The sequence below is a fragment of the Ipomoea nil genome, unplaced genomic scaffold, assembly GCF_001879475.1.
Source record: "Ipomoea nil cultivar Tokyo-kokei standard unplaced genomic scaffold, Asagao_1.1 scaffold0202, whole genome shotgun sequence".
Classification (NCBI taxonomy): domain Eukaryota; kingdom Viridiplantae; phylum Streptophyta; class Magnoliopsida; order Solanales; family Convolvulaceae; genus Ipomoea; species Ipomoea nil.
In genome coordinates this window covers 2,346,419-2,369,153 of record NW_017616630.1, presented here as the reverse complement: position 1 = coordinate 2,369,153, position 22,735 = coordinate 2,346,419, and the positions used below count along the sequence as shown (strand labels likewise).

The window sequence follows — 22,735 nt, the reverse complement described above, 5'->3', positions numbered from 1 at the left end:
GAGAGAGAGAGAGAGAGAGAGAAAATTTCAATTTTGGTCACATGACTATAAGGGTTTTGTTAATTTCAGCACCTGACTTTCAAAAGTATCAATTTAGTACCTTGACTATGTAATTTTTATCAATTTTGGTCACTCCGGCCAAATTGTCGGCCAAATTTGGCCAGAAAACCTTAATCTAACATTTAGTTTATAATATGATCAAAAGACCATTTTGCCCCTCAGATTATAGATTTCGTGTTGGATTAAATTTTTCCGGCCAAATTTGACCGTCAATTTGGCCGGAATGACCAAAATTGACAAAAATTACATAGTTAAGGTACTAAATTGACACTTTTAAAAGTCAGGTGCTAAAATTAACAAAGCTCCTATAGTCATGTGACCAAAATTGAAATTATCTCTCTCTCTCTCTCTCTCTCTATATATATATATATATATATATATATAAGAGTAATATAATTTGTACGGAATAATATTTAAGGGTTAGGATACGCTAAGTGTAAGCTTGTAGATACCTATAGGATTAACATAGCTAGGGTACATATGTATTATTTAGGATTAGGCAAAGTGATTAGGGTTAGTGTAAGTGTAGCATACGAATATAATTGGGATTACTACATACTTTAGGAACGCGTGTGTGTGTGTGTATATATATATATATATATATATATATATATATATATATATATATATATATATATATATATATATATATATATATATATATATATATAATAGAAGTTTGGGGGAATATGTTTAGAATAGTAGGGATATACCTAATTATGTATAAATGTTTATTTAGGGGGTTCTTATCTTAATGATCAAGAGTATCAGACAAGGCATTGGAAGCTTGTGGTCCACCATGCAACATGGACCAAAGTCTAGAAGGATAGTCTTAAAATAGTTTGGGGGGTCAAGATTGATTTCTTCCAAAAATAGTTTTGAAGTGACCACTTGGTTTAGGTTTCACAGATTTCTCTTGGTTTCTCTCAGATTGTCTTCTGGGTCAAAACTTGGCAAATACATGTATAACTATGTAAACGTATATTAGAACTACGAGTATAGTATTGGGCCCAACATGTAATAGGGTTTATGACGATGTTAGGTAATTGAGTTAGGGAACAAGGATTACTACGTACCGTACATGTATATGCTCTTACGTACCTATGTATTTATCTATTAATTATATATAATTAGGAAATAATCCAACCTTCATGTTCAAGTATAAATTGTTATTCACATATTAAACACATAAGGAATCATCAAGGAAGGCATACAAGCGCACAATGGATCAATAAAATGAGAAGTCAAGAAATCAACATACCGTACCAGTGGGCACGAGGTGGGCGGTCGACCGCCTGCCAAGATCCCACTGGAATGTGGCAGTGGGCACGTGGTGGGAGGTCGACCTCCTGCCAGGGTCCCACTGGAACGTGACTATGAAGAAGGGATCACTTCGGGAAAAGTTCCAAGAATGCACAAATTCAAGTCCGAACAATTCCACACTCATATGAACAATGAAAGAGACTTGAATACATGGTAAACATCAAGGAATAACATTATTATGATATCAACAAGGAACACGGGAGACTTAAGCGAAAGTTCAAGACATCACAAGGATCACACATCACATTCCTCCCCCCCTAAAGAATAAAACTACGATCCCACAACTTTCAGGCAAACTCATGCAAGTATTTATCAAGCTATAAGTAAGTTTAACTATCAAAATAATCGAACAATCACAATTAAGAAAAGTGAGCAATTATCGGTCAAATAGAGTCGCCAGTTGCAAGTTCCAAAGTATTCCACCAAATAACAAGTATCCAAGTAATGCATATTGACCAAATAATTAAGCAATAATATGCAAGTCCTTAGCTGATATATGAATGAATTAATTAGGAAAATAACTCAACTTTCACGCTTAAGCAAATAACCGTGTCCAACATTTGTTAAGAAACAGAATCAATAGCATGTCAAGGTAAATTATTAATAATCAAAGGATGATATGTGACGAAGCATGTAAAAGTATGCAAGGATATCACAACTTTGGAGCAAGCGTAGGAAGCAAGGAACAAGTATAGGGGACTTTAACAGAAAGCGATAAATAAACTCACAGTCTCACCGTGTCCTAAGATTCTTATATCCTAAGAACTTAAACACCTAGAGTTCAAGCTTAATGTCCTAAAGTCTTGTCTTAAGGGCCTTATCCCAGGGTCGAACTTAGGCTCTGATACCAACTTTAACACCCCTAATTTTTAAAACTTTTAAACTTATGAAATAAAGGCAAATCTATTGATAAATCCCCAAACAGAGCATAAATAGAACATAATAGTCGGGGTGCTATGCCACATCTAAGCTGGAGAACTTAGATGCACAGGCTAAACTAACTAATCTGAACATAAATCCATAAATCCATAATTACGTAAAAATCAAGGCTCGTAGGCCGTCTAACTACATCTAAGACTATCCAGACTAGATCCGGGGAATCCAACTAGCGCACTCCAAGCTACTAATCTGTACCTGAAAAACATGCGGTGTAACAACTGTCAGCGAATAATGTTGGTAACCCACTCCAACGCGTTAAGTACAATATAGGTAGATATAGGAAAATCATTTTGAAACCAGAATACATATATAACCTACGAGACTCTAATTTAAATCCAAGATCAAGACTCAAGACACGATAATAGACTCGACAATATAATCATAAAGACTAGCATGCGTCCTAAGAACACGATACAAGACATAATAGACAAACAAGCATATAAATAGCAAATAGAGGCAATGAAGGCATTCAAGACAATCAATTAGCAAGTAGTCATCAAAGCACACAATTCATCCTCCAACCTTATACCAAGTTCCAACCTTGTAGCTCCCCTCCGTCCTTATATCAGTTCCAACCTATACCTCCAGGCCACCCTTATATCACCACCCCTTATGCCTCCGGGCAACTACATGCCCCCACTGACAAACCGCCTATCAACCACCAACATATCAAGATGGTGCCGCAGTGCCATTCACATGATACACACCTCTAGTGTCAATATCAAGGGGTTAGCGCATATAGCTCTAACATGACACCGCAGCATTTATAACCTGACCCATGCTCAACGGCAAGCAAGTCTAAGGTGGGTGTGTGCCTTCAGCACAGTCACCGCTATGGCCTGTACCTTTAGTACAATGACCGGGCACAAGTTGCGCCAATCTCCAACAATTCATTTTCACCAATCACAATCTCATCATTATCATCATCATCATCATCAGACACACCGGCCATTGCGCAATGACCACGATACTCATCATCATTCAATCAATTAACACATAACCAAATAACAATCAAGACACAACAACAACGACACGTATTACACATAAAATCCTAGAACGATACCCAAAACACCAAATGAGACTCATACACGACCAATGGGGTACAATGGGACACGGGGAAACAACAAACGGGGGAAAAATCACGACGCACCACCAATTTCCAGTAGGTGGGCGGCGGTCCACAATCCAGCGGGTGCCCGGCGGGCAGTCGCCTGCCCCCACCTACCCCCCACTGACTCACAGGCAACTTTTGGACCCGGGATCCCTCGTGGAACCCGAGACCATGTCCAAACACATTCAAACACATAATGACAACACCACGTATTCAATTAACGGGATTAAACTAAGAATTATACCAAATACGTTCTAACACGATTCCTAAACATGTCAAGACTCCACATTAATCATATAACGGTTCAGGAGCATCCGGAACCACAAGAATATCAAGAAATCTATATGCAAAGTCCTAAACACAAGTCCTAGGCTAGACTCAACACCCGATCATGCATAAACTCACCCAAATATACCAAGAACACCATAATACGAAATTCACGATATAAACCCTAGGGCTCTAGACATAATTAAAATGCGAGATCACACATATAATCAATCATAATATCAAGAACATCAAGATTATCAAATAAACACCATATAAACCCTAAGCAAGGCTCTATTAAGACTCAATCACAGAATTACACATACGATTATCAAAGGAGCCAATAAATAAGATATAGCGAGGAAAATAGGTTTTGTCGAGACATGGATTACCTCTTAGCCTTAATTCACTACAAGAAAAATGCACATAGACAACACTAGAAAGACAACAGTTTTTAAGAAATGTGTTGTCTTTTGTATAAAAGACAACAGTTTGGTCCAAAACCGTTGTCTTTGATGCAACATTTTTGTCAAAGACAACGGTTTTTACTTATCCATTGTTATAAGTGTGTTGTCTTTGTGCATTTTGTGAAAAGACAACACCACAACGACAACGGTTTTTTAAAACCGTTGTCTATGTGCGTTTTTTTTTATAAAATAAGACAACAGTTTTTTTAACTGTTGTCGTTGGTGTGTTGTCTTTAAGCTCACTGGAATACACAACACTAGAAAGACAACGGTTGTTTAAAACCGTTGTCTTTGTGCGCTCTTTTTTAAAAAAAGACAACAGTTTTATTTAATCGTTGTCGTTGGTGTGTTGTCGTTAAGCGCACTCGAATACACAACACTAAAACGACAACGGTTTTATATAACCGTTGTCGTTGCGTGTTCTTTATTTGTTTAAAACAACGGTTTTATTTAACCGTTGTCTTTGGTATGTTGTCTTTAAGCATATTTGAATACACAACACTACAAAGACAACGGTTTTAAAAAACCGTTGTCTTTGCGCATCATTATTTAAAAGGTATATAAAATAAAAACAAGGATGTTAACAAAAAGAGTCAAACCTATAACTTCAAACCTAACAAGTAAGCAATCTAACCAACTAAGCAACACAAACTCTTATGTTTAAAGCTGCAACATCTGGTATATAACTGGGTTGCTTCTGTGTTGTTTGTGAAAACCAAGACAACAATTTTAGAAAATTGTTGAAAAATTCCCCCTAGGAAAAATAGAAGCTGAAACCTCTAACATAATAAACTAAGCTAAACCCACCAAGTTACACCAACACTTGTGTACTCAAGCGCAACATCTAGTATATTACCAGTTTGCTTATGTGTTGTCTTTGAGAACCAAGACAATGATTGTATAAAATAGGTTAAGAATGTCACCACAAAAGATAGAACCCAAGACCTTTAACATAACAAACAAAACTAAATCCACCAAATCACACCAACTCTTGTATACTAAAGTGTTACACCTTATCCTTTACCTATAATTTAACAAAGAAAGAATACAATTCAAAAGTTAATTTAATAGTTCTACTTTCGTTCATATTTAAATATAAAATTATTCACCAAAATTTCAAAGTAAATTCATTAAAGTTTAATTTTCAATTATATTACAATTAAGACCAATTTATGAATTCAAAAAAATAATAATAATTATCAAGTATAAAAAACAATATGGGGTGGTGTTCATGCATGAGACACGTGGAGAATGGATATGAAAGAGTAGTTGATATCGTACAGTTAGCTATAGCCCATTTCTTTTGCCGCGATCTTTGTAATAATTGGGCCGCCAGCTGTCTGGGTAATAAACCTTCGGGTAATAAAGGGCAAATTATGATGTGCAACCCTGTGCACCATGCATGGTGCACACTGTTCTATGTTCATAATTACCGAACTATATATTCATAACTTTTGAAATTCATATTCATAATGATTGAACTCTATATATATTCACAATTACAGAACTCTATGTTCATAATTTTCGATGTTCATATTCCCAATTGTTGAACTCTGTATTCACAAATCACAAAACTATATATGTTCATAATTTGATAACTATACAATTTAGAAATTATGAATCACCAATACATAAATTATGAATCTGCATTATAGAAATTATGAATCTACTGTATTTAAATTATGAATCTACTGTATTTAAATTATGAATCTACGATTTAGAAATTATGAATCTAAAGTAAAGATTTTATGAATCTACAGTATATAAATCTATTAATCTTGCGTTCTGTACCTATATACCCGTCGGTACTATTTTGGGTCTAGCGACCCAAGTAATAAAGCTAATATTTTCTTACCTTGTTCTATATCTATATCGCCCGGTTTATAGTGGATCCGGTCCCTATAAAACCATGAATATACTTATTTAATTTTGAAAAAATAAAGTTTATTATAAAATTAAAATAAAATTTCGTTATTTTCCTAATTATATTAGTACATAGTATATAATATATGTTAGAGAAAATTTCAATTTTGGTCACACGACTATAGGGGCCTTGTTAATTTCAGCACCTAACTTTCAAAAGTATCAATTTAGTACCTTGAGTATGTAATTTTTCTCAATTTTGGTCACTCTGACCAATTTACCGGTCAAATTTGACCGGAAAAATTAAATCCAACTTTTAGGCACAAATCTGAGGGGCAAAATAGTCTTTTCCTGATCTGCTCCTAATTGACCGGACCGCCTTCTTTGATCCGGTTCACCTACACGACTTCCTCAGCTCCTTGGCCCATTTCACCTGGCGGCGGAACAGCGGCGTCCCGCGTCAGAACCAGCAAAAAGTCCGGCTGTACAACCGGAACTAATGTATCTCCTAATGCCATGTTTTCGACTACACGATGACCACAAATCTAACCATAAAAGCAAAAAAGAAAAGTAAAAATCAATATCGAAGGATTCATATATATGTGGTTCATTTTCATCCACTAGAATGCTTGACTTTCATTGAATTGTACAGTAGTTCTCTTCTTCTTCTCCAACTCTTGTTCCTTTGAAGAACGTTCAAATTGGGTAGCTACCGTCGTCCCCGAGTTGGAACTTGCAGTTTTCCTCTTTTGTGATGGGTTCCCAGAGATTTTGAAACCCAATAAAGTTTCCGGTGTGGGTTCTTGATATTCCGGGCGGGAGACAAAGCCTGGTGTGAGCTTTTAAGGAACACTCCTCCGAGGATGATGTCTGCTGCCTACCATAATCTTGAGTTTGGGAGGATGAGGTTGAACTCCGTGGCTTGCGGCTGTTCCTCCAATTCCTCCATTGACAAGCACTCTGCCAAGAAATTTATGCTCCGAAACGTTAACAAAGGAGGAGGAGGGTTTAGAGCTCGGAAACTGCTGTGTTGCCGGCGTGAAATTGGGCGGTGTCATGTGTTCTCCACCAAGGCTCCTGAGAGTTTCCTCAATGGTAATTTCTCAATTTTGGTTCTTTAATATGTAATTCTTGAAGAATTTGTAGCTGTATGAACATCCTGGGTTTAACTTTGTTGCTGTCCTGTCTGTCATAGGAGTCACACCTGCTTCATCATCTCCGCCGGACGGTTGGCGAAGATTGGCTAGGTGAACCGGATCAAAAAGGCGGTCCGGTCAATTAGGAGCAGATCAGGAAAAGACTATTTTATCCCTCAGATTTGTGCCTAAAAGTTGGATTTAATTTTTCCGGTCAAATTTGACCGGTAAATTGGCCGGAGTGACCAAAATTGAAAAAAATTACATACTCAAGGTACTAAATTGATACTTTTGAAAGTTAGGTGCTAAAATTAACAAGGCCCCTATAGTCGTGTGACCAAAATTGAAATTTTCTCTATATGTTATGTTATTTCCCTCTATGCAAAATCAAAATAATTCCTTCAATTGTTTCCCTCTACAAATTTTGAGTGAGAACACTTATCGGGCAAAATTTCTGTCAAACAAAATTTCCGCCGCGCCATTCTCCTCAGACATTCCCTCTTTGCAAACCCAGTGCTCTCCACCGACCGCCATTCTCCATTCTCCTCAGACATTCCCTCTTTCCAAACCCAGTGCTCTCCACCGACCATCATTCTTCTCAGACACCGCCATCTCCGCCATCTCCGCAGTCAGAGTGGTCGCTGCCCAGTGCTCTCCGCCGACCGTGGCCTCGCCGCGTCCAACCTCCGAAGTTGAGAAGACAAGAGCAAAACACTGCATCGCATCGGACAGTGTCGTCGCCTCGGACAGTGACGTCGCCTGAAGTCCTGTAGAAGAATGGCCCCTGGGCCTTCTAAACTGGAAATAAATCGGGGAAGGTTGTGACTTCTTTGAAAGGAAATTCTGGGAGAAACCTTGAGATACTTAAGCCCAAACAGCCTCCTAAGGTTGCTATGAAGGACATTGCTGTGGAGGCTAGTGAGCAACTAAATACCAAACAGAGTGGAAAACATGCTGGTTCTGACTGCCTGGAAACTGTTCGACAGAATGCCGAGGTGACACAAGTAAAGTGTTTCTGTTTGTGGCACAAGTATCAGCATCTTATCTTTTATAAATATGTGTTTTATTTGATAAATAAGCATAATTATGACATGCTTATATTATAATATATGTTCCCTATCCTTGTTGTAATACAATCTAGTAATATTTATTGTGGGCCTTGGTAATGATTTGTGGATTTTACCATATAAACCATATATATGTTTTCTTGTTGGACTATCATCCAGTTGGTTTTTGAAACTTCTGTAAGAAGAATAACTCCGGAGAGCGTCATGTATAGTTTTGGAACGCTTTTGCTTGACCTTCTCAGTGGCAAACACTTCCCTCCAAGCCATGTATCCAGTTGGTTTTTGAAACTTCTGTAAGAAGAATAACTCCGGAGAGCGTCATGTATAGTTTTGGAACGCTTTTGCTTGACCTTCTCAGTGGCAAACACTTCCCTCCAAGCCATGTAAGCTTCCTTTTGGGTTAAATTTGATGTCACTGGTAAACTAACTTCATGCATAAACTCTCTGATTTTTTTTTTTTTTTTTTTTTTTTTTTATATTTTCTGTTTGCTATGAACCTATGTATAAAAGATTGCATAACTTCATGCATAAACTCTCTATTTTTTTCTGTTTGTTTTCCACTTCAGAAGGAGACTGAGGTTATATTCTGAATCTATATTGTGGATATCAACTTTAGGAATTTAAGGAATTTAAGTGGTTTCCGTTGGATTGATTTCTTTACAATCACATGTTTGCTTTAGCATTTAGTTCTTTGTTATCTGCCAGAACCAAAGTGAATGATGGGGGGATTTGGGTTCATTTTCAATAAATATAGAAGCCTTATACATATTTCCTGAATCCAGACTTCGATATATTAGCTAAAGTAAGCATGTAAATCTCTATAACAATATTAACAAAAGTAGACGTGACCTTCCAGAAGTTATATTTAGCCCGAGGAGACTTGAGGCTGCTTTTCATATTAAAGAAGTCTTTTAACAGTTGCACTATTTATATTTGTCTGTCTAGTTTTCTGCATTGTTTACGCCTTACGGGTTCATCTAGTCATTTTGATCTGTTTTCTCATCTGATGAGCATGTTGTAATGGATTATTTCATAGTCTTTTTTGTGTTCTAATACTGTGATTTTTTTGGTGCTATGTACTATGAACTCCTTAAGCTAAGAGTTGCTACCTTTATTTTGTATCTACTATCTGTCTTTCTTTTTTTTTTTTTTTTTTTTTTTTTTTTTTTTTTTTTTCAAACAGATAAAACTCCCGTATTTGTCTTCTGACTAGCTAATTATACTTGAACTTGTTACTAGTGAGCCTTTTTTTTTTTTTTTTTTTTGAAACTTATTATTTTTTGTGATTGTTTGCAGCTTTACTACACACTTCTTCCTATGGTCCAATGTTAGTGGCAGTATGCAGTTAATAGTTTGGAGAGATGCAAAGGTATCATGCTGTAGAGTTTATTATCTCTCTTAGCTCTAGACTTCACATTCAAAATGGACCGATATTCTATCAAGTTATATAGAGTAGGTATGGTTTGATCATTAGAACGTTGTGATCATTTAGATTTGGTTCGTGAAATTATTTTTTTTGTAGTATTATGACTTAGATGATATATGATTCGATTTGAATTGGTCATGAAAGTATTTAGACACTTGTTAATTAGTTCTTTTGTATTTTGAACCTTAGCTTGTGCAAAATTATGTAACTACACTTGGCCATGGTGAATGGATAAATTGATTTTTTATATGATTAAAATTTAAGCAGGTTAAAAACGGTTAAAAATCGTTGAGACAACGGTTAAAAACCATTGTCTATTTTACAATAGACAATAGTTTGAAACTGATGTCTTTTTTACAAAAGACAACAGTTAAAAGCCGTTGTTTATGTGCATCACTTTTAACAATACGGGTTTCAACAACATTGAATTGACAATGGGTAAAAAACCGTTGTCTTTGGAAGAAACGACAACAGTTTAAAACCGTTGTCTATGCTCGTGACTTTTAACAACACCGGTTTCAACAACACTTAATAGACAACGGTTAAAACACCGTTGTCATTTATAGAAAAGACAACGGTTAAAAACCGTTGTCTATGTACATGACTTTTAACAACACCGGTTTCAACAACACTTAATAGACAACGGTTAAAAAACCGTTGTCGTTTCTAGAAAAGACAACGGTTATTAACCATTGTCTATGTGCGTGACTTTTAACAACACCGGTTTTCAACAACACTTAATAGACAACAGTTAAAAAATCGTTGTCGTTTCTAGAAAAGAAAACGGTTATTAACCGTTGTCTATGTGCGTGACTTACAACAACACCAGCTTCAACAACACTTAATAGACAACGGTTAAAAAATCGTTGTTGTTTCTAGAAAAGACAACGGTTATTAACCGTTGTCTATGTGCGTGACTTACAACAACACCGGCTTCAACAACACTTAATAGACAACGGTTAAAAAACCGTTGTTGTTTCTAAAAAAGACAACGGTTAAAAAACTGTTGTCTATGCGCGAGACTTACAACAACACCGGCTTCAACAACAGAAATTATACCCCTACGACAACGGTTATTAACCGTTGTCTATGTGCATTTTTCTTGTAGTGATTAATCATCCCTTGGCTATTAAGGTTCTTCTCTAAGATTTCCATCCGATTGATCTCCCTAGGCTTGGCGGTGGGGAATCTCTTGGGAATAATTTCGTGTAATATAACTATGGGTGGTAAGGGTTCTAATTGCCTTCTAATCCCTTATTTATAGAGTTAGGAATCTCAATCAGAGTCTGAATAGTAAAGACCTACTTTCTATTCCTAACAGGTATATAGGTCTAGGATTCGTAATTGGAATCTGTGTAGTAAAAGGTCTACTCTCTTTATTCCTAATAGGCTTAAGACTCTAGTTTAGGCAAGGTTCCACGATCCATGGTGGACAACATTAATTAATTAAAGAGAATCCTAACCAAATTAAATCCTTTTTAATTATTTTTAACGGAATTAATTAAATAATTAATCTGCGATTAAAGGCCGTAACACGGGATGTTACAGCTACGGCAAAGGAAAGGTATGCAAGCGGCAAAGGAAAAATGCACTGCGGCAAAGGAGTTGCAACTAGACCTGGCAATTTGTGTATATGACTTCGTTAACGGGTCGACACGATAATGACACGAAAACGATAAGGCTAAACACGGACATGACATGTTAAGGTTATCGGGTTCAAATTTTTAACACGAACACGAACACGATTTGTTAACGGGTTAAACCGGTTGACACGATATACACGTTTTGTTAACAGGTTTCGAATCGTGTCGACACGATATGACACGAAACCCGTTTAAACCCGCTAAACCTAGTAATATATTTTAAAAAACTAAAATTTAAAGTTATAAAAAAAAAAAAAACTACAATTCAATTCATCAAACAAAACTAAAAAAATATTCAATTTATAACCTTCCTAAATTTTTTTTTTTAAAAAAAAAAACATCCAAAAATCATAATTAAAGAAGTCCATACTAATTTTTAGAATAAAATTAAACAAAATAAAATTTCAAATTTCAGATTGTTCAACACTTCAACATCAACATCAAGAAGTCCATAATTGTCAGGTCTAGTTACAACTGTCGTATAAAGATACTTTATAAATAATGACAAAAGAACTACTAAATTACAAAAAAAAAAAAAATAATAATAAAAAAATTGCGATTATATTATGAAGAAGATATTTCGACAATGAATTTCATGTTTTTTCATTTTATTTATGTATTCGTATTTAAATTAAATGTATTTCAAAATTGATTTTAAATAGTATTTAATGTTTCTAATTGCTTCCGAAATGTTATTTGTTTCAATTTAATATTTGAAAATTTTTTAATTCTAAAATTATTTTATTTTTAAATTTATTTTGATTTAAAATAAAAAAAAAAGTATAATTGTAATTATAAATTTAAAATTAAAAGTACAGTAAAATGAATAAAGTAATAGATGTGTGAAAAATGAAACTCACAAAATGGGGAAAAAATAAGATAAGAGATTGAGTGGTAATATGAAAGAGTTGGGGGAAAAATGTATCCAATAAAATTGTATCTCGTAATTTACCTCAATCTATCACTAAATATTTAAATATATAAACCAGCGCAAAATGCCATAGATGAATGTCCATACGAGGAGGGGTCTCTAAATCAATCAAGAAGCATACTGTTTTAGATATATATTATTTGTATAATAATCTTGTCTTTAACAGTTTACACACAATTGAGAATTTATATAGAAAAAGCTTTCCTATCAAACAATTGGAGAATTGTACTTCCTCCCCTTAAATGACAACGTAACAGCCAAATGAAAATCTTTCAGTCCACTGCCAAAGATATACAACATCACTTTTCTCCTTTTCCTTGATTCCAAGATTACAAGCAAACGCGACTTGTTCGTACAAAGGACAAAACGAAAAGTCTGACATGAAAAGGGATCAAAGATGGAATTAACAGAAAGGGAGAACAATAAGTGCGGGCACAGTGAGTATGGACCTCTCTTATACAGCAAGAGCAGCGTTGTTCAGGATATCAAGATCAAGAATGGTCGGTCAGCTTACAGTGTTTGGCCGCTTGTGTTCAGAATCTGAATTATGCAAAAACGTCCCTTTAATTTTTGTTGGATCCCTCCCTATTTGTCACTTGTTTGTTGCTTCGCGATTCCAAGATGCATCCACAAGAGGAAGCTGATATTCATCAGGTTTAAGGGCTAATGCAAAGTCGGGCAATGTTGGTGCAGTCTCCATAATTCTATAGCAACATTGTTGAAATGTGTAAGTGATCTATGTTTTTCCCAACTGAATGGATCATGTACGGAAACATTCCACATCAATGGAAACAAGAATGCCCATTTCAATTTTCAAGTGTAAAAAGATTTTTTTTTTAAAAAGGGAAAATAGAAATATTGTCTCGCATAAACACAATATACTCAGTGAATAAAGAGGAGAATTTAGCAAATAACCATTAAGATGAAATCACAAATAACACTTACTTTTCATGTGAATATAGATCCCGGTTGATTCGCACCTTGCTAGAAGTGTCCTTTGGAATCTTCTCAGAGAGGTACTTCATGGTCCCCCAGAGAGGTGGGTTTCTGCATGAAAATGAGAGCTTGGTAAAATCGTAATATTTTGCATTTCCTCACACTCCACCATTCAAAGAGACCAAAAGTAAAACGATCTCAAAATTACTGTAAAACTCATTATACCCATTCTCTCTTAGCATTTACCTTTAAATGATGCCAATAATATCTGCAGACTGCAGATAATGACTAGTTTTATGCAGAAATTTCAAAGTCCATTTTACACTACGACATGCTCCAAAGACAATAAGCTTTATTATACCCAGGGAAACACTTCGTCTCAATTTTCAAAATGGCCAACTACATGGTCTGGATTCTGGAACTTCCATTTCAAGTTATCAAACTATCATACTATTACAATGGTAACAATGCTCAAACTCCACTCTTTATTTGTGAACAGTGGCATACAACCGAACAAGTCTTCCCCCTTTCCCCAAATCCAAATACTGCCTAGTTGGACTAAGCCCGTGTGGGCACAACCCAACAAGTCTAGTTGGACTCTATGATGTTCTATTCTATTAAGTTATAGTGATTTGATATAGTAGTTATATGAGTATTTTCCTGTACCATGGACCATGATATAGAAAACAAGCATCATGTGGTAGAACACTGCAGGTAAAAATAATGTCAATGCATAATATAGTAAGGATAAGCACAAGTCTTTGAGTATATGGCATCATCCTCATAAGCTATGCTTTTAGATACAAAGTGACACAAGATACTTCACATATTTCCAGTGAAGAGTAAATGGGCATTCAAATACAAAAGGCAAAGGAAAAATTTGAAACTCTAAAGTTAAGATGGCCCAAAAGAAACATCCCTTAATTTCTTGGAAATGTTTATTAACGCCATAGTAGAACACAAAAATAACATAAAAGCTAAACATTACTTGAGCACCAAGAAAAACTTGTCTGCAACCATTACAATTCCATAAAACAAATAGCCTATAAGATCATAAAAGTTGGTAGGATCTAGTATGCAATATTTCTGCATTCTCCATTACCTCTGTTTAATTAATTGCTTAAATTTAGCAGCAGACATAGGTACCACAAAACTAAAATGTGGTCCAATGTTTCACATTGGCATCTATCATAGATGTAGTCTTCAGAATAAATTTTGAACTCTAGCATTGTTAATTTGAACAATAATGTCAAAGAAGAAATACAAATACAAGAAGTTGATCAAAGTACAGGCTGAAGTTTGAGAGTGGGGAATTTGAAGATTACCGGGAGAGGGGAACAGCTGCATTGAAATCTTCACATGCCTTTTTACTTTCTTTGAGATACTCATCTGCTGCTTGCAAAGCAGCTACAGCCATTCCATGAGATTTTTCTGTATTTCCTTCATCAAGGATTAGGCCATGATAATAGTATGCTGCAGCCTAGAGGAAATATAGGAAAATTTGGATCATTTCAGATTCAAGTAAAAACAGGATTAGCAGTATACTACATTGCTACTCATAAAAGAAGGTAAGTATCACTTCAATTGGATAATAAACATCCAGGATGAAAAAGTTATGGCACCAAACTTAACAATGGCCCAACGTTCAACAAAAGCATCTCAATTGTACAATGAAGAAACAGTATTGCCTTTCACTTCAGTTGCAAAATCTCTCCTCTGAGCACATTGACAAAAGTATTGATCACAAGTACTGTTACGCTACAAAGAAATTGCAGTATTTTTATTTTATTTTATTTTTGATAAGTGTAAATATATTGTAGTACTGCACAACTATAATAGCAGAATTCCTTATTTGCCTGAGCTTTAATTTAATGTCAAAATCTTGGAACCAGTAGAATGAAAGGTAATTTGGATTTATCAATGAAGAAAGCTTGTTTAGAGTAACAACAAAAGACCAGGTACTTCAAAACCAGGAGTACAGTTTCAGATTACATCACATTGGAGTGTTAAATGCTAGAATGTTCATTTAGTAAAGAAAGATGATTCATCAAACTTCCACAATTCAGATGTCCAAGTAATAGATCAAAAGAAAACTGATAAATACATACAATTGAAATCGTGAGTATCAAGAATCACAATATACCTTAGCTTCAATGTATTTCCACTTCACGAAAAGCCTATGCTTTTCACCCCATCCATTGGATAATGGAAGATTCATGATGTTATCTTGGGCCTACAAAAGCGGCAACATATAAAGCAGTCAACATCATAAAATCTGGAGAAAAAGAAAAAGTGAAGATAAATGGAGGAATCAAGATTTTTTAAATTTTCACTTATGATGATATGGAGGCCATATCTTCATATTCCAACCAAATCCAACTCAACATGACCAATTTTCTTTGAAATGTCACATGATCCTTGGATGCGAACTCCTAACGGCCAACTGATAAGAAGCACTACTACCAACTACTTGGGAAGATAAAAAGGCTTCACCATTAGAAATATAATATTTTCATCATACAAAGTCAGATCTTATCTTCTTTACTCCCTCTGTGCACACTATGCCAAACTTCAAGTTTCAAGATGCAAATATCCATGAAAGTTTTAGCTTACAACTTAGTCCTTAGTTTAGGAGTGTGTTATCTCTTTCAACCTTTTCTTTTTTGCTTTGTTATCCTCTCATTTTTTTATTTAAAGAGATGGGATCAAGGTTTGGAAAGGAAGGTGAAGCAGATGAAAAGTTGAAATTCTTTTAACCTCAGATATAAAGTAAAATAAGAGTTGGAAAAAGCAGACTTTAACTAAGAATCTTTTAATTGACAAAAAACAGATAAATACATTTGAATAGACGGACTGTTCATTATTTAGTAATAGTTGTTTATGTTCAGTCAAGAAGCTACAAGAAACCAAACAACTTTCTCCTATTATCATAAACCACCAAATAAAATGAGTATGACTGATAAGATTGATGTTAAGAGTACACATCTTCACCTGTTAAAAATAATAAATAAATTGTTGCTCAAAAAAGACATGGAAATGAAGCAGATAAATAATTATACAATGAGCATGCTACAGTCTAAAAACATGTAGATGTTGTGAACAGATGATAAGGAGTTAGTCTGATAATTTAGCACACATTTTCTGCAAACCACTAGATGATTATATGTGCAAAGATGTGCTAATATGCCACAGTATCCCTTTTTAATGAGTCATGAAGTGTTGCCACTACCTGCTGCCAGTATTTTACCATCTCACAAGCAAGCCTTCTTTTCACTGCTAGAGTGGCCTTAGTACTGTCGATTGCAAGTCCAAGTTGAATATCAACAGCCTAACCAAACATCAGAAAATAACATGTATGGCAAAAAAAGAAGCAAGTTAATATACCAGATGTAAAGGCTCTTGCATTTGTAAAACTTTTTTGTAATTTCATTTGCATGCTGAGTAATTTGGACAAGTATAGTCTATGAAACAAATTAAAGAGAGCTGAAGTTGTTCATGGCTTGACCACAAAATTGAACATCATAAAATAAAGAATGTCTAACATATTATAAAGAAGTTAGCTCATTAACCTAGAAGGCTAATGAAAAAATAACAAACGCTCCATATTTGGGATTTTTGGAAATAACTACCAGCTCCGAGCATGGTGAAATCAAATTGCAGTTTTGCCATTTCAAATGTCATTTAGTACACAATTTATTCTGTAGGGTACTGGGGATACAGCTGGCATCCTTATTTTGCCTAATTTTTGGATAAACTTGACAATTGTTTAGTGCCTTGGGTAAGTAACTTCTCATCCATCAAATAGGGATACCAGAACCTTATGTTCCCTTCCAACTAATAGTAATGCATTTTAATGTAATTACATACAAACTTTATGGGTTTTACTAGTATATCCTGTGTATCCAAGAAATGTTATAAAACAAGATAGATTAAATGAAACAATACCTGCCCTAATGCTTGGAGGCATAGTGCTCGCAGCACTCCTTCAGCAAGGTCTACTGGTAAATTTCTCCTAAAATTAGAGAATGATTATAAGAACGGGACCATATATAGGAAAAACCATTCAATCACATATCATGAATTAGACTACCAATCATCTATTTACCTTTGCTCAGTGGGCAACTGAGGGAGAACATGTCTGACAGCACAATCAAGGTATCCAGCTGCCTTGAGAAAAATATCAACCGAAGATCGTCTGCTTTCTACAACATTCACATAGATAATATTTAGCTTAGAATATGAAAATCCATTGGAAGCTTATTACACAACATAGATAAAGTTCCATGAAAAAATTCTTGAGAGATAGATCAATAAGCAAGCAATAAAGAAGTAATGAGTGAGGGAAAAGGGGGGAAGAGCTGCAGGAGGAGGTTCAAAGTTTGGTTCTTCAATATTTTTGCCAAAAGTTGTCAAGCTTAGTGTACAAGGCAATAAGTTTTATTTACAAGCTTGGTTCCATAATGTTGAAACACAGTTCTTTCAGTGCCAGTGTTATTGTTCTAAAATAATATGTTCTAGATTTTGATCCATCTCGTTGGTTTAGCCACAGCCTTGCTTTATCAAATCTATTGTCATGCATGAAGTCAAACTAGAACACAAGTAATATACTAAACTGGTGACATTAACACAGAAAGGAAACTGTAGTAAAATTCCAGAAACCTTCATGTGCCATTTTGGGAATTATGGAATGTGCAAAAGACACACAACAATAATGAATTCTAATTTCAGATTTAACAGACCACTATGTTTCAAAATTGTTGTCCCATAACTTGTTTTGTAGGAAAAAAAAAATCATGTCATTTTTTGCTTAACAACACATAGCATTCGAACTCGGTCAACAAAACATTATAGCATCCCCATTGATGCTTTTTTTTTTTTTTTTTTTTTTTTTTGTCAGAGTTGTTATGAGGTGGAGGAGAGAGTGTATGAGGTTGTTCTGCAAGTTCGGGTTTTGGGCACAGTTTTTGAGATTTAAATATAATTTAAAAAAAAAAAAAAAAAACTGAAAAGTCATTGGTGTTAGCAAAGCGTGTGTGCCCCTGTTGGGCGCGTGAAAAGCTGCTGACAGCTTCTTCTTCTTTTTAAAATGTTTTTCTGTTTTTCCCCCCTTTTGTAGTTTTGTCTATTGGCAATGTTTTTTCCTGACAAAAACCCACACACACACACAACCAATGGGTTTGCTCTTATGAGAGCAAGCACATTCCCTCGAAAGATAAGTATGCTAATGCTTACATTTGAATTTTCTCAAAGTAATCAACTCTCTCAAGTGACATGAGACATGACAGAACAATTCATGCTTAATAGACAGCACATCATGCTATAGAAAGAATATGTGGCATTAGTTTCCCAAATTCAGTGCTCACCTTCTGATACCTTTGGCTGATAACCATCAAGAGATGTTCTAGGGAGTAGTAACAAGTTAGCTTGAGATAATGAAAGCATTGCCATCAAGTGCAAAACGGACAATACTTCATACCAAGCACTAAACATTGCAGTTTCCTGAAACATTGACAATATAAAGTAGGATAAGTGCTCCTCACAGCAAAAAAGATCTCTCAAATAAAGAAGCAGGCAATTCAATCTTAATCCGACCTCTGCATCATCCTCTTGGTTAACCCAATCAAATTGTACTTTATGTTGTAGAGTGCTCCCTGCCATGTCCAAGCAAGCAACTGATCAGGACTAACATTGATAAAGAAAGATACTAACCTCAAAAACACCCTAAATTGTGTACCATCTTTAACCAGTCCCAGAAGAACTGGCAAGTAATCCTCAAGAGCCTGCAGAAGATCCCCTAGTGTTGAACCTCCTGCAGAAAACAGCTGCTGATACATCAATGTCCCATTCTTTCGAAAATATCAAAATAAAAAAATAGTACAATGGATCCTTTAGAACTTACCATGTTGAGTGGCAGTTTTCCTTCTTGTTCGCGTAATTGTTGGAGCCTCTTGCCCTGCCATAACAACGATTCGGGTTCTGAGAGCAGAAAGGCGCTCTACCAGACTTTTTGACAGGTGGTCACCAAGTGTCAGAGAGAAATCCACTGGCTTAGGAATCCTTAGTCCAGGGACAAACACAGAAACATCCCCAATGTTTGCTGGGCGTCTCCTATTTCCACCAGTGTCCGTCGGCGTTGACAAAAAGCATCCCATGTCTTAAACCTTTCCTCTATCTCCCAGTCGCTACCACAAAATTAATAAATTTTGGTTTTAGACCCAAAAACATATCAAACGAACCAGGAAAAATGCTTCTTTTGTGCCACAATGATACATATCCAGGCACAATTTTGCATAAAAATATAACTGACCCTTGAAGAACATAGAAAATCATCACATGAAAGCTTGGAATAAAATGAGCTGCTAACAAGTCATAAAGTGACAAGTTAAATAAATGAGCAACCAACAAAACAGTTGGCCACTCACGAGCATAACCCCATGAATTGTAACCAGAAACATCAGCCAATTCAACAGACTACATACATAATCTCTACATACATGTGTACACACGTAAAGTTATACATCCAAGCATCGCATCTGAAAGATGTATAAATTAAATTAGCTTACCGCGTATTGGGTAGTTAGCAGATCAACAGATCGGTCAAATTTCCCAGCACTTTCTGCATGATAAAATAACTACTACTTCATATATATATAAATATAAATGAATTGGAGAAAATAAAGAAACGAAGTGACATCAATATGATCACAGGAAATGCATGAAAGCTGACAAATGATGTGAATTCCTTTCTTCCCACCCAAACTTGTGATTCCTTCCCATAATTCCTGTCTCAGTTTTAACAAAATTCTCAAACAAGAAATTGACTTTCTACTAAAACCTTAATAATTCCTTTATTTCCCTTCTCCTATTTTTTTTTTTATAGAAAGAAAAACAAAGACACTTTTGATTCACGTAATATTTTGAGTGAAGCATCACAAAACCCATTTAAGCCAGCAAGCAAGCAAGCAAAGAAACCAGACAGGTAAAGCAAAGGTAAGCTTCACAATTCCCCAAACTCAAAGAAAACTGTCAAACTATAAGAATTATTGCTATTCCACAAGTGGGTTGCAAGTGGAAAGCTAACTAACCAAACCCAAAACCGGAAAAAGTGAGAATTTTTTAAAAAATATACCTATTGCAAAACAGAGGAGCCAGTAATTCTCATAAAATAAAGAGGAAACCAAAAAAGATGGGTATTCTCCCTCTTTTGGAATTGATTCTGTTAGAAAAGTGCTTTTGCGAAAAGTGTTTTGACACTCAACCGAATCACATCAGAAACCCCAAAATTCTCCGCTCAATTTCATTCGGCTTTGGAGTCGAAACTGTAGATGAGAGAAACGGAAGGAGAAATAGAACAAAAATAAGAGAAGGAGAGTCCAGAAAAGAGAATGGTATGAACTGAGTTGAGGTTGAATTCAATCTTCAACGCAAATTAGAAATTGGCGACGAGTTAGTCGTACGGGGTAGATAGATGGAAAAAAAAAAAACACTTCATTATTATCTTTTTTAACAGGAAACTAATTTTCTTCATTTATTTTAATAATAAACCATCCATTAATGCATGCATATTCCAATCCTCAAATGAAATCATATACCTAATTCGCTATTTCGATAGTAATCCTTTTGATATATTTGTGCGAAATCGGGTCACTTATTACAAATGGGATAAATAAATGCAATTCATATTTAAAAACATTCAATGCACATTTTATAATCGAGTGTTTGGTAAATAGCTGTTAGCTGATTGATTTAGTGGATTTGACTAGTTGATAACATTAGTAAATTTATTTTTTCAAAAAACTGATTAAAAAATTGTTTTGAACAACTTTTTAAATTTTAACATTTTGGAGCAATAAACTGTTACAAAGAGTTAATAAATCAAACACTCATATTGATTATTTAACCAAGTTAAACATCTAATAGTGATCAAATAATAAGTCAAAATTGATTGATAAGCTACTATGTTACCAAATAGGGCAAATATCTTCTTCACTTATATACATAACTTAATCATACAATGATCCATATACATATCACATAAGTAAAGTTTGCATTGGCTACTTATGGTATATTTTGCATATATTTATAGTTCCTAACCACTGTGTATCTATTTTCAAAATTCTATTTAATTAAATGATTGATATAATGAAGTAAATAAATACTTTTTATCATTTTACAATCCTGGTAGTTTTAATGTACATGTAACTAAAATAAGTAATTACATGTCTGATTCAAATATAAAATTAATCATTTGATTATTAATTGAAAATTATCTTTATCTATGCAATAAAATATAACAACTGGTCCACAAACTTTAAATACTTATATACTAATGTTTATAACAAAATTATTATATTTCATATTGTTCCGAAATGAGTGATCGAATGAGTAAAGTATAATTTTAATTTGTACTTAAAAGTCATATATTTTATTTTTATTAGCATTTTTTTTATCCAACCCATTGTATATAAATTTTCTCACTTTTTGGTCTTCGCATGTATCTAGGGACTTCTAATAAAGTAAAACTATTATAAAATAGTTTGGGAAGAAACTATTATAAAATAGGGTGATTAGCTAAATAGGAGATTATGTTATTCATTTTTGGACAAAATGAGAGTTGGGGAAGTCATTGGGATTGGGAAAATGGGCAGTTAATTTTTTTTTTCAAAAAAAAAAAAAGTTACTATCCAGAAAGGGAAAGGTGTATTAGGTTTCCCTTAATTTTTATTGGACATATTCCCTTGCATTTTGGCATCTCTTAAGGGTCCCTAAAGCAAAACAACTGTTTTTTTTGGACCTTTGCACAATAGGTTAAAAAACCAATGATAGTACAATAATAATCTTTGATTGAACTTGTTGAATAAAATAAGAATGGTAGTACAAATGATGATAATCTATTTTAAACTCCAATTTTTTAAGTTGGTGGCTAATAAGAATGTCGTATATATTGAGCTTTGTGCACTGCCAATATCCCCCACAAATTATATACTATCCTCAATTATTAAATATTTATAACTCACAATACAAACAAAACAAGTACTAATGAAATTATGACACGTAAAATAAAATATATTCCATAATTCATTTTGAATTTCGTAAACAATGCATGAACTAATTGAGTTGTGATTCGTCTTATTTATCTTTCATACAATTGTACATACATCACAAAAGATCATCTTATTGTTGCTATTAACTTTAGACAAATTAATACAGTACTATTATCAATAATAAAAAAAAAAAAAAAGAGAGAAAAGGACACTTTTTTCCCCTTTGTTTACTAATAGAACATTTTTTCCATGTGTTGTTTATGTAACCACTTTATCCCCTCAATTATTTTTGAAGTGGCTATTTTTCCCCCTCTCCGTTAAGTAAGTGTTAAGGCTGTTAAATATAAGGGTAAAAATGTCATTTCAATTATTATTATTATTATTATTATTATTATTATTATTATTATTAGTGGACGACCCCACCCAACGCCATAATATATTGCAATACTCCACGCCTAAAATGCACAGTTATATTGCAAACCAAATTTATTAATAATAAGCTTTCAAAAAATTTATTAATAATAA

General features: G+C 34.4%; 2 protein-coding genes across 7 annotated transcripts; one reads left to right on the top strand and one right to left on the bottom strand.

Annotated features, from left to right (window-relative positions):
* The first annotated feature begins 7,631 nt into the window (after window positions 1-7,631).
* LOC109189545 lies at window positions 7,632-9,778 on the top strand. 3 transcript variants are annotated; one of them, XM_019340163.1, is made up of 3 exons: window positions 7,632-8,158; window positions 8,390-8,497; window positions 9,527-9,778. In XM_019340163.1, the coding sequence occupies exons 1-3, from the start codon at window positions 8,057-8,059 to the stop codon at window positions 9,560-9,562; spliced, it is 246 nt and encodes an 81-aa protein (XP_019195708.1). In that variant the 5' UTR covers window positions 7,632-8,056; the 3' UTR covers window positions 9,563-9,778. The 3 variants fall into 3 exon arrangements, 2 of the variants coding, with proteins under 2 accessions (XP_019195708.1, XP_019195703.1); XM_019340158.1 differs by having other exon boundaries at window positions 7,632-8,167; XR_002055579.1 differs by lacking the exon at window positions 7,632-8,158 and having other exon boundaries at window positions 8,178-8,613.
* Window positions 9,779-12,330: 2,552 nt separating this feature from the next.
* On the bottom strand, window positions 12,331-20,625 carry LOC109189523. Of its 4 annotated transcripts, none has more exons than XM_019340134.1 (13): window positions 20,296-20,625; window positions 19,730-19,782; window positions 19,066-19,348; window positions 18,901-18,975; window positions 18,759-18,817; window positions 18,530-18,665; window positions 17,272-17,368; window positions 17,112-17,178; window positions 16,396-16,494; window positions 15,310-15,399; window positions 14,492-14,646; window positions 13,176-13,277; window positions 12,331-12,934 (listed from the first exon to the last, which is right to left on the bottom strand). In XM_019340134.1, exons 3-13 carry the CDS (start codon window positions 19,316-19,318, stop codon window positions 12,823-12,825), a joined length of 1,245 nt encoding a protein of 414 aa, XP_019195679.1. In that variant the 5' UTR covers window positions 19,319-19,348; window positions 19,730-19,782; window positions 20,296-20,625; the 3' UTR covers window positions 12,331-12,822. The 4 variants fall into 4 exon arrangements, with proteins under 4 accessions (XP_019195679.1, XP_019195690.1, XP_019195682.1 ...); XM_019340145.1 differs by lacking the exon at window positions 20,296-20,625 and adding an exon at window positions 19,873-20,207; XM_019340137.1 differs by lacking the exon at window positions 20,296-20,625 and adding an exon at window positions 19,894-20,207.
* Between the last annotated feature and the right edge of the window lie 2,110 nt (window positions 20,626-22,735).

Excerpts from the sequence above, each read along its gene's own strand:
- LOC109189523 (XM_019340134.1), bottom strand. The coding sequence starts at position 19,318 with ATGGGATGCTTTTTGTCAACGCCGACGGACACTGGTGGAAATAGGAGA. Across the intron at positions 18,976-19,065 it reads GAAAACTGCCACTCAACATG|GAGGTTCAACACTAGGGGAT; the intron begins GTAAGTTCTAAA and ends TGTTTTCTGCAG. Across the intron at positions 16,495-17,111 it reads GCCTCCAAGCATTAGGGCAG|GCTGTTGATATTCAACTTGG; the intron begins GTATTGTTTCAT and ends ATGTTTGGTTAG.
- LOC109189545 (XM_019340158.1), top strand. The coding sequence starts at position 8,057 with ATGAAGGACATTGCTGTGGAGGCTAGTGAGCAACTAAATACCAAACAG. Across the intron at positions 8,168-8,389 it reads AGAATGCCGAGGTGACACAA|TTGGTTTTTGAAACTTCTGT; the intron begins GTAAAGTGTTTC and ends ACTATCATCCAG. Across the intron at positions 8,498-9,526 it reads AACACTTCCCTCCAAGCCAT|CTTTACTACACACTTCTTCC; the intron begins GTATCCAGTTGG and ends GATTGTTTGCAG.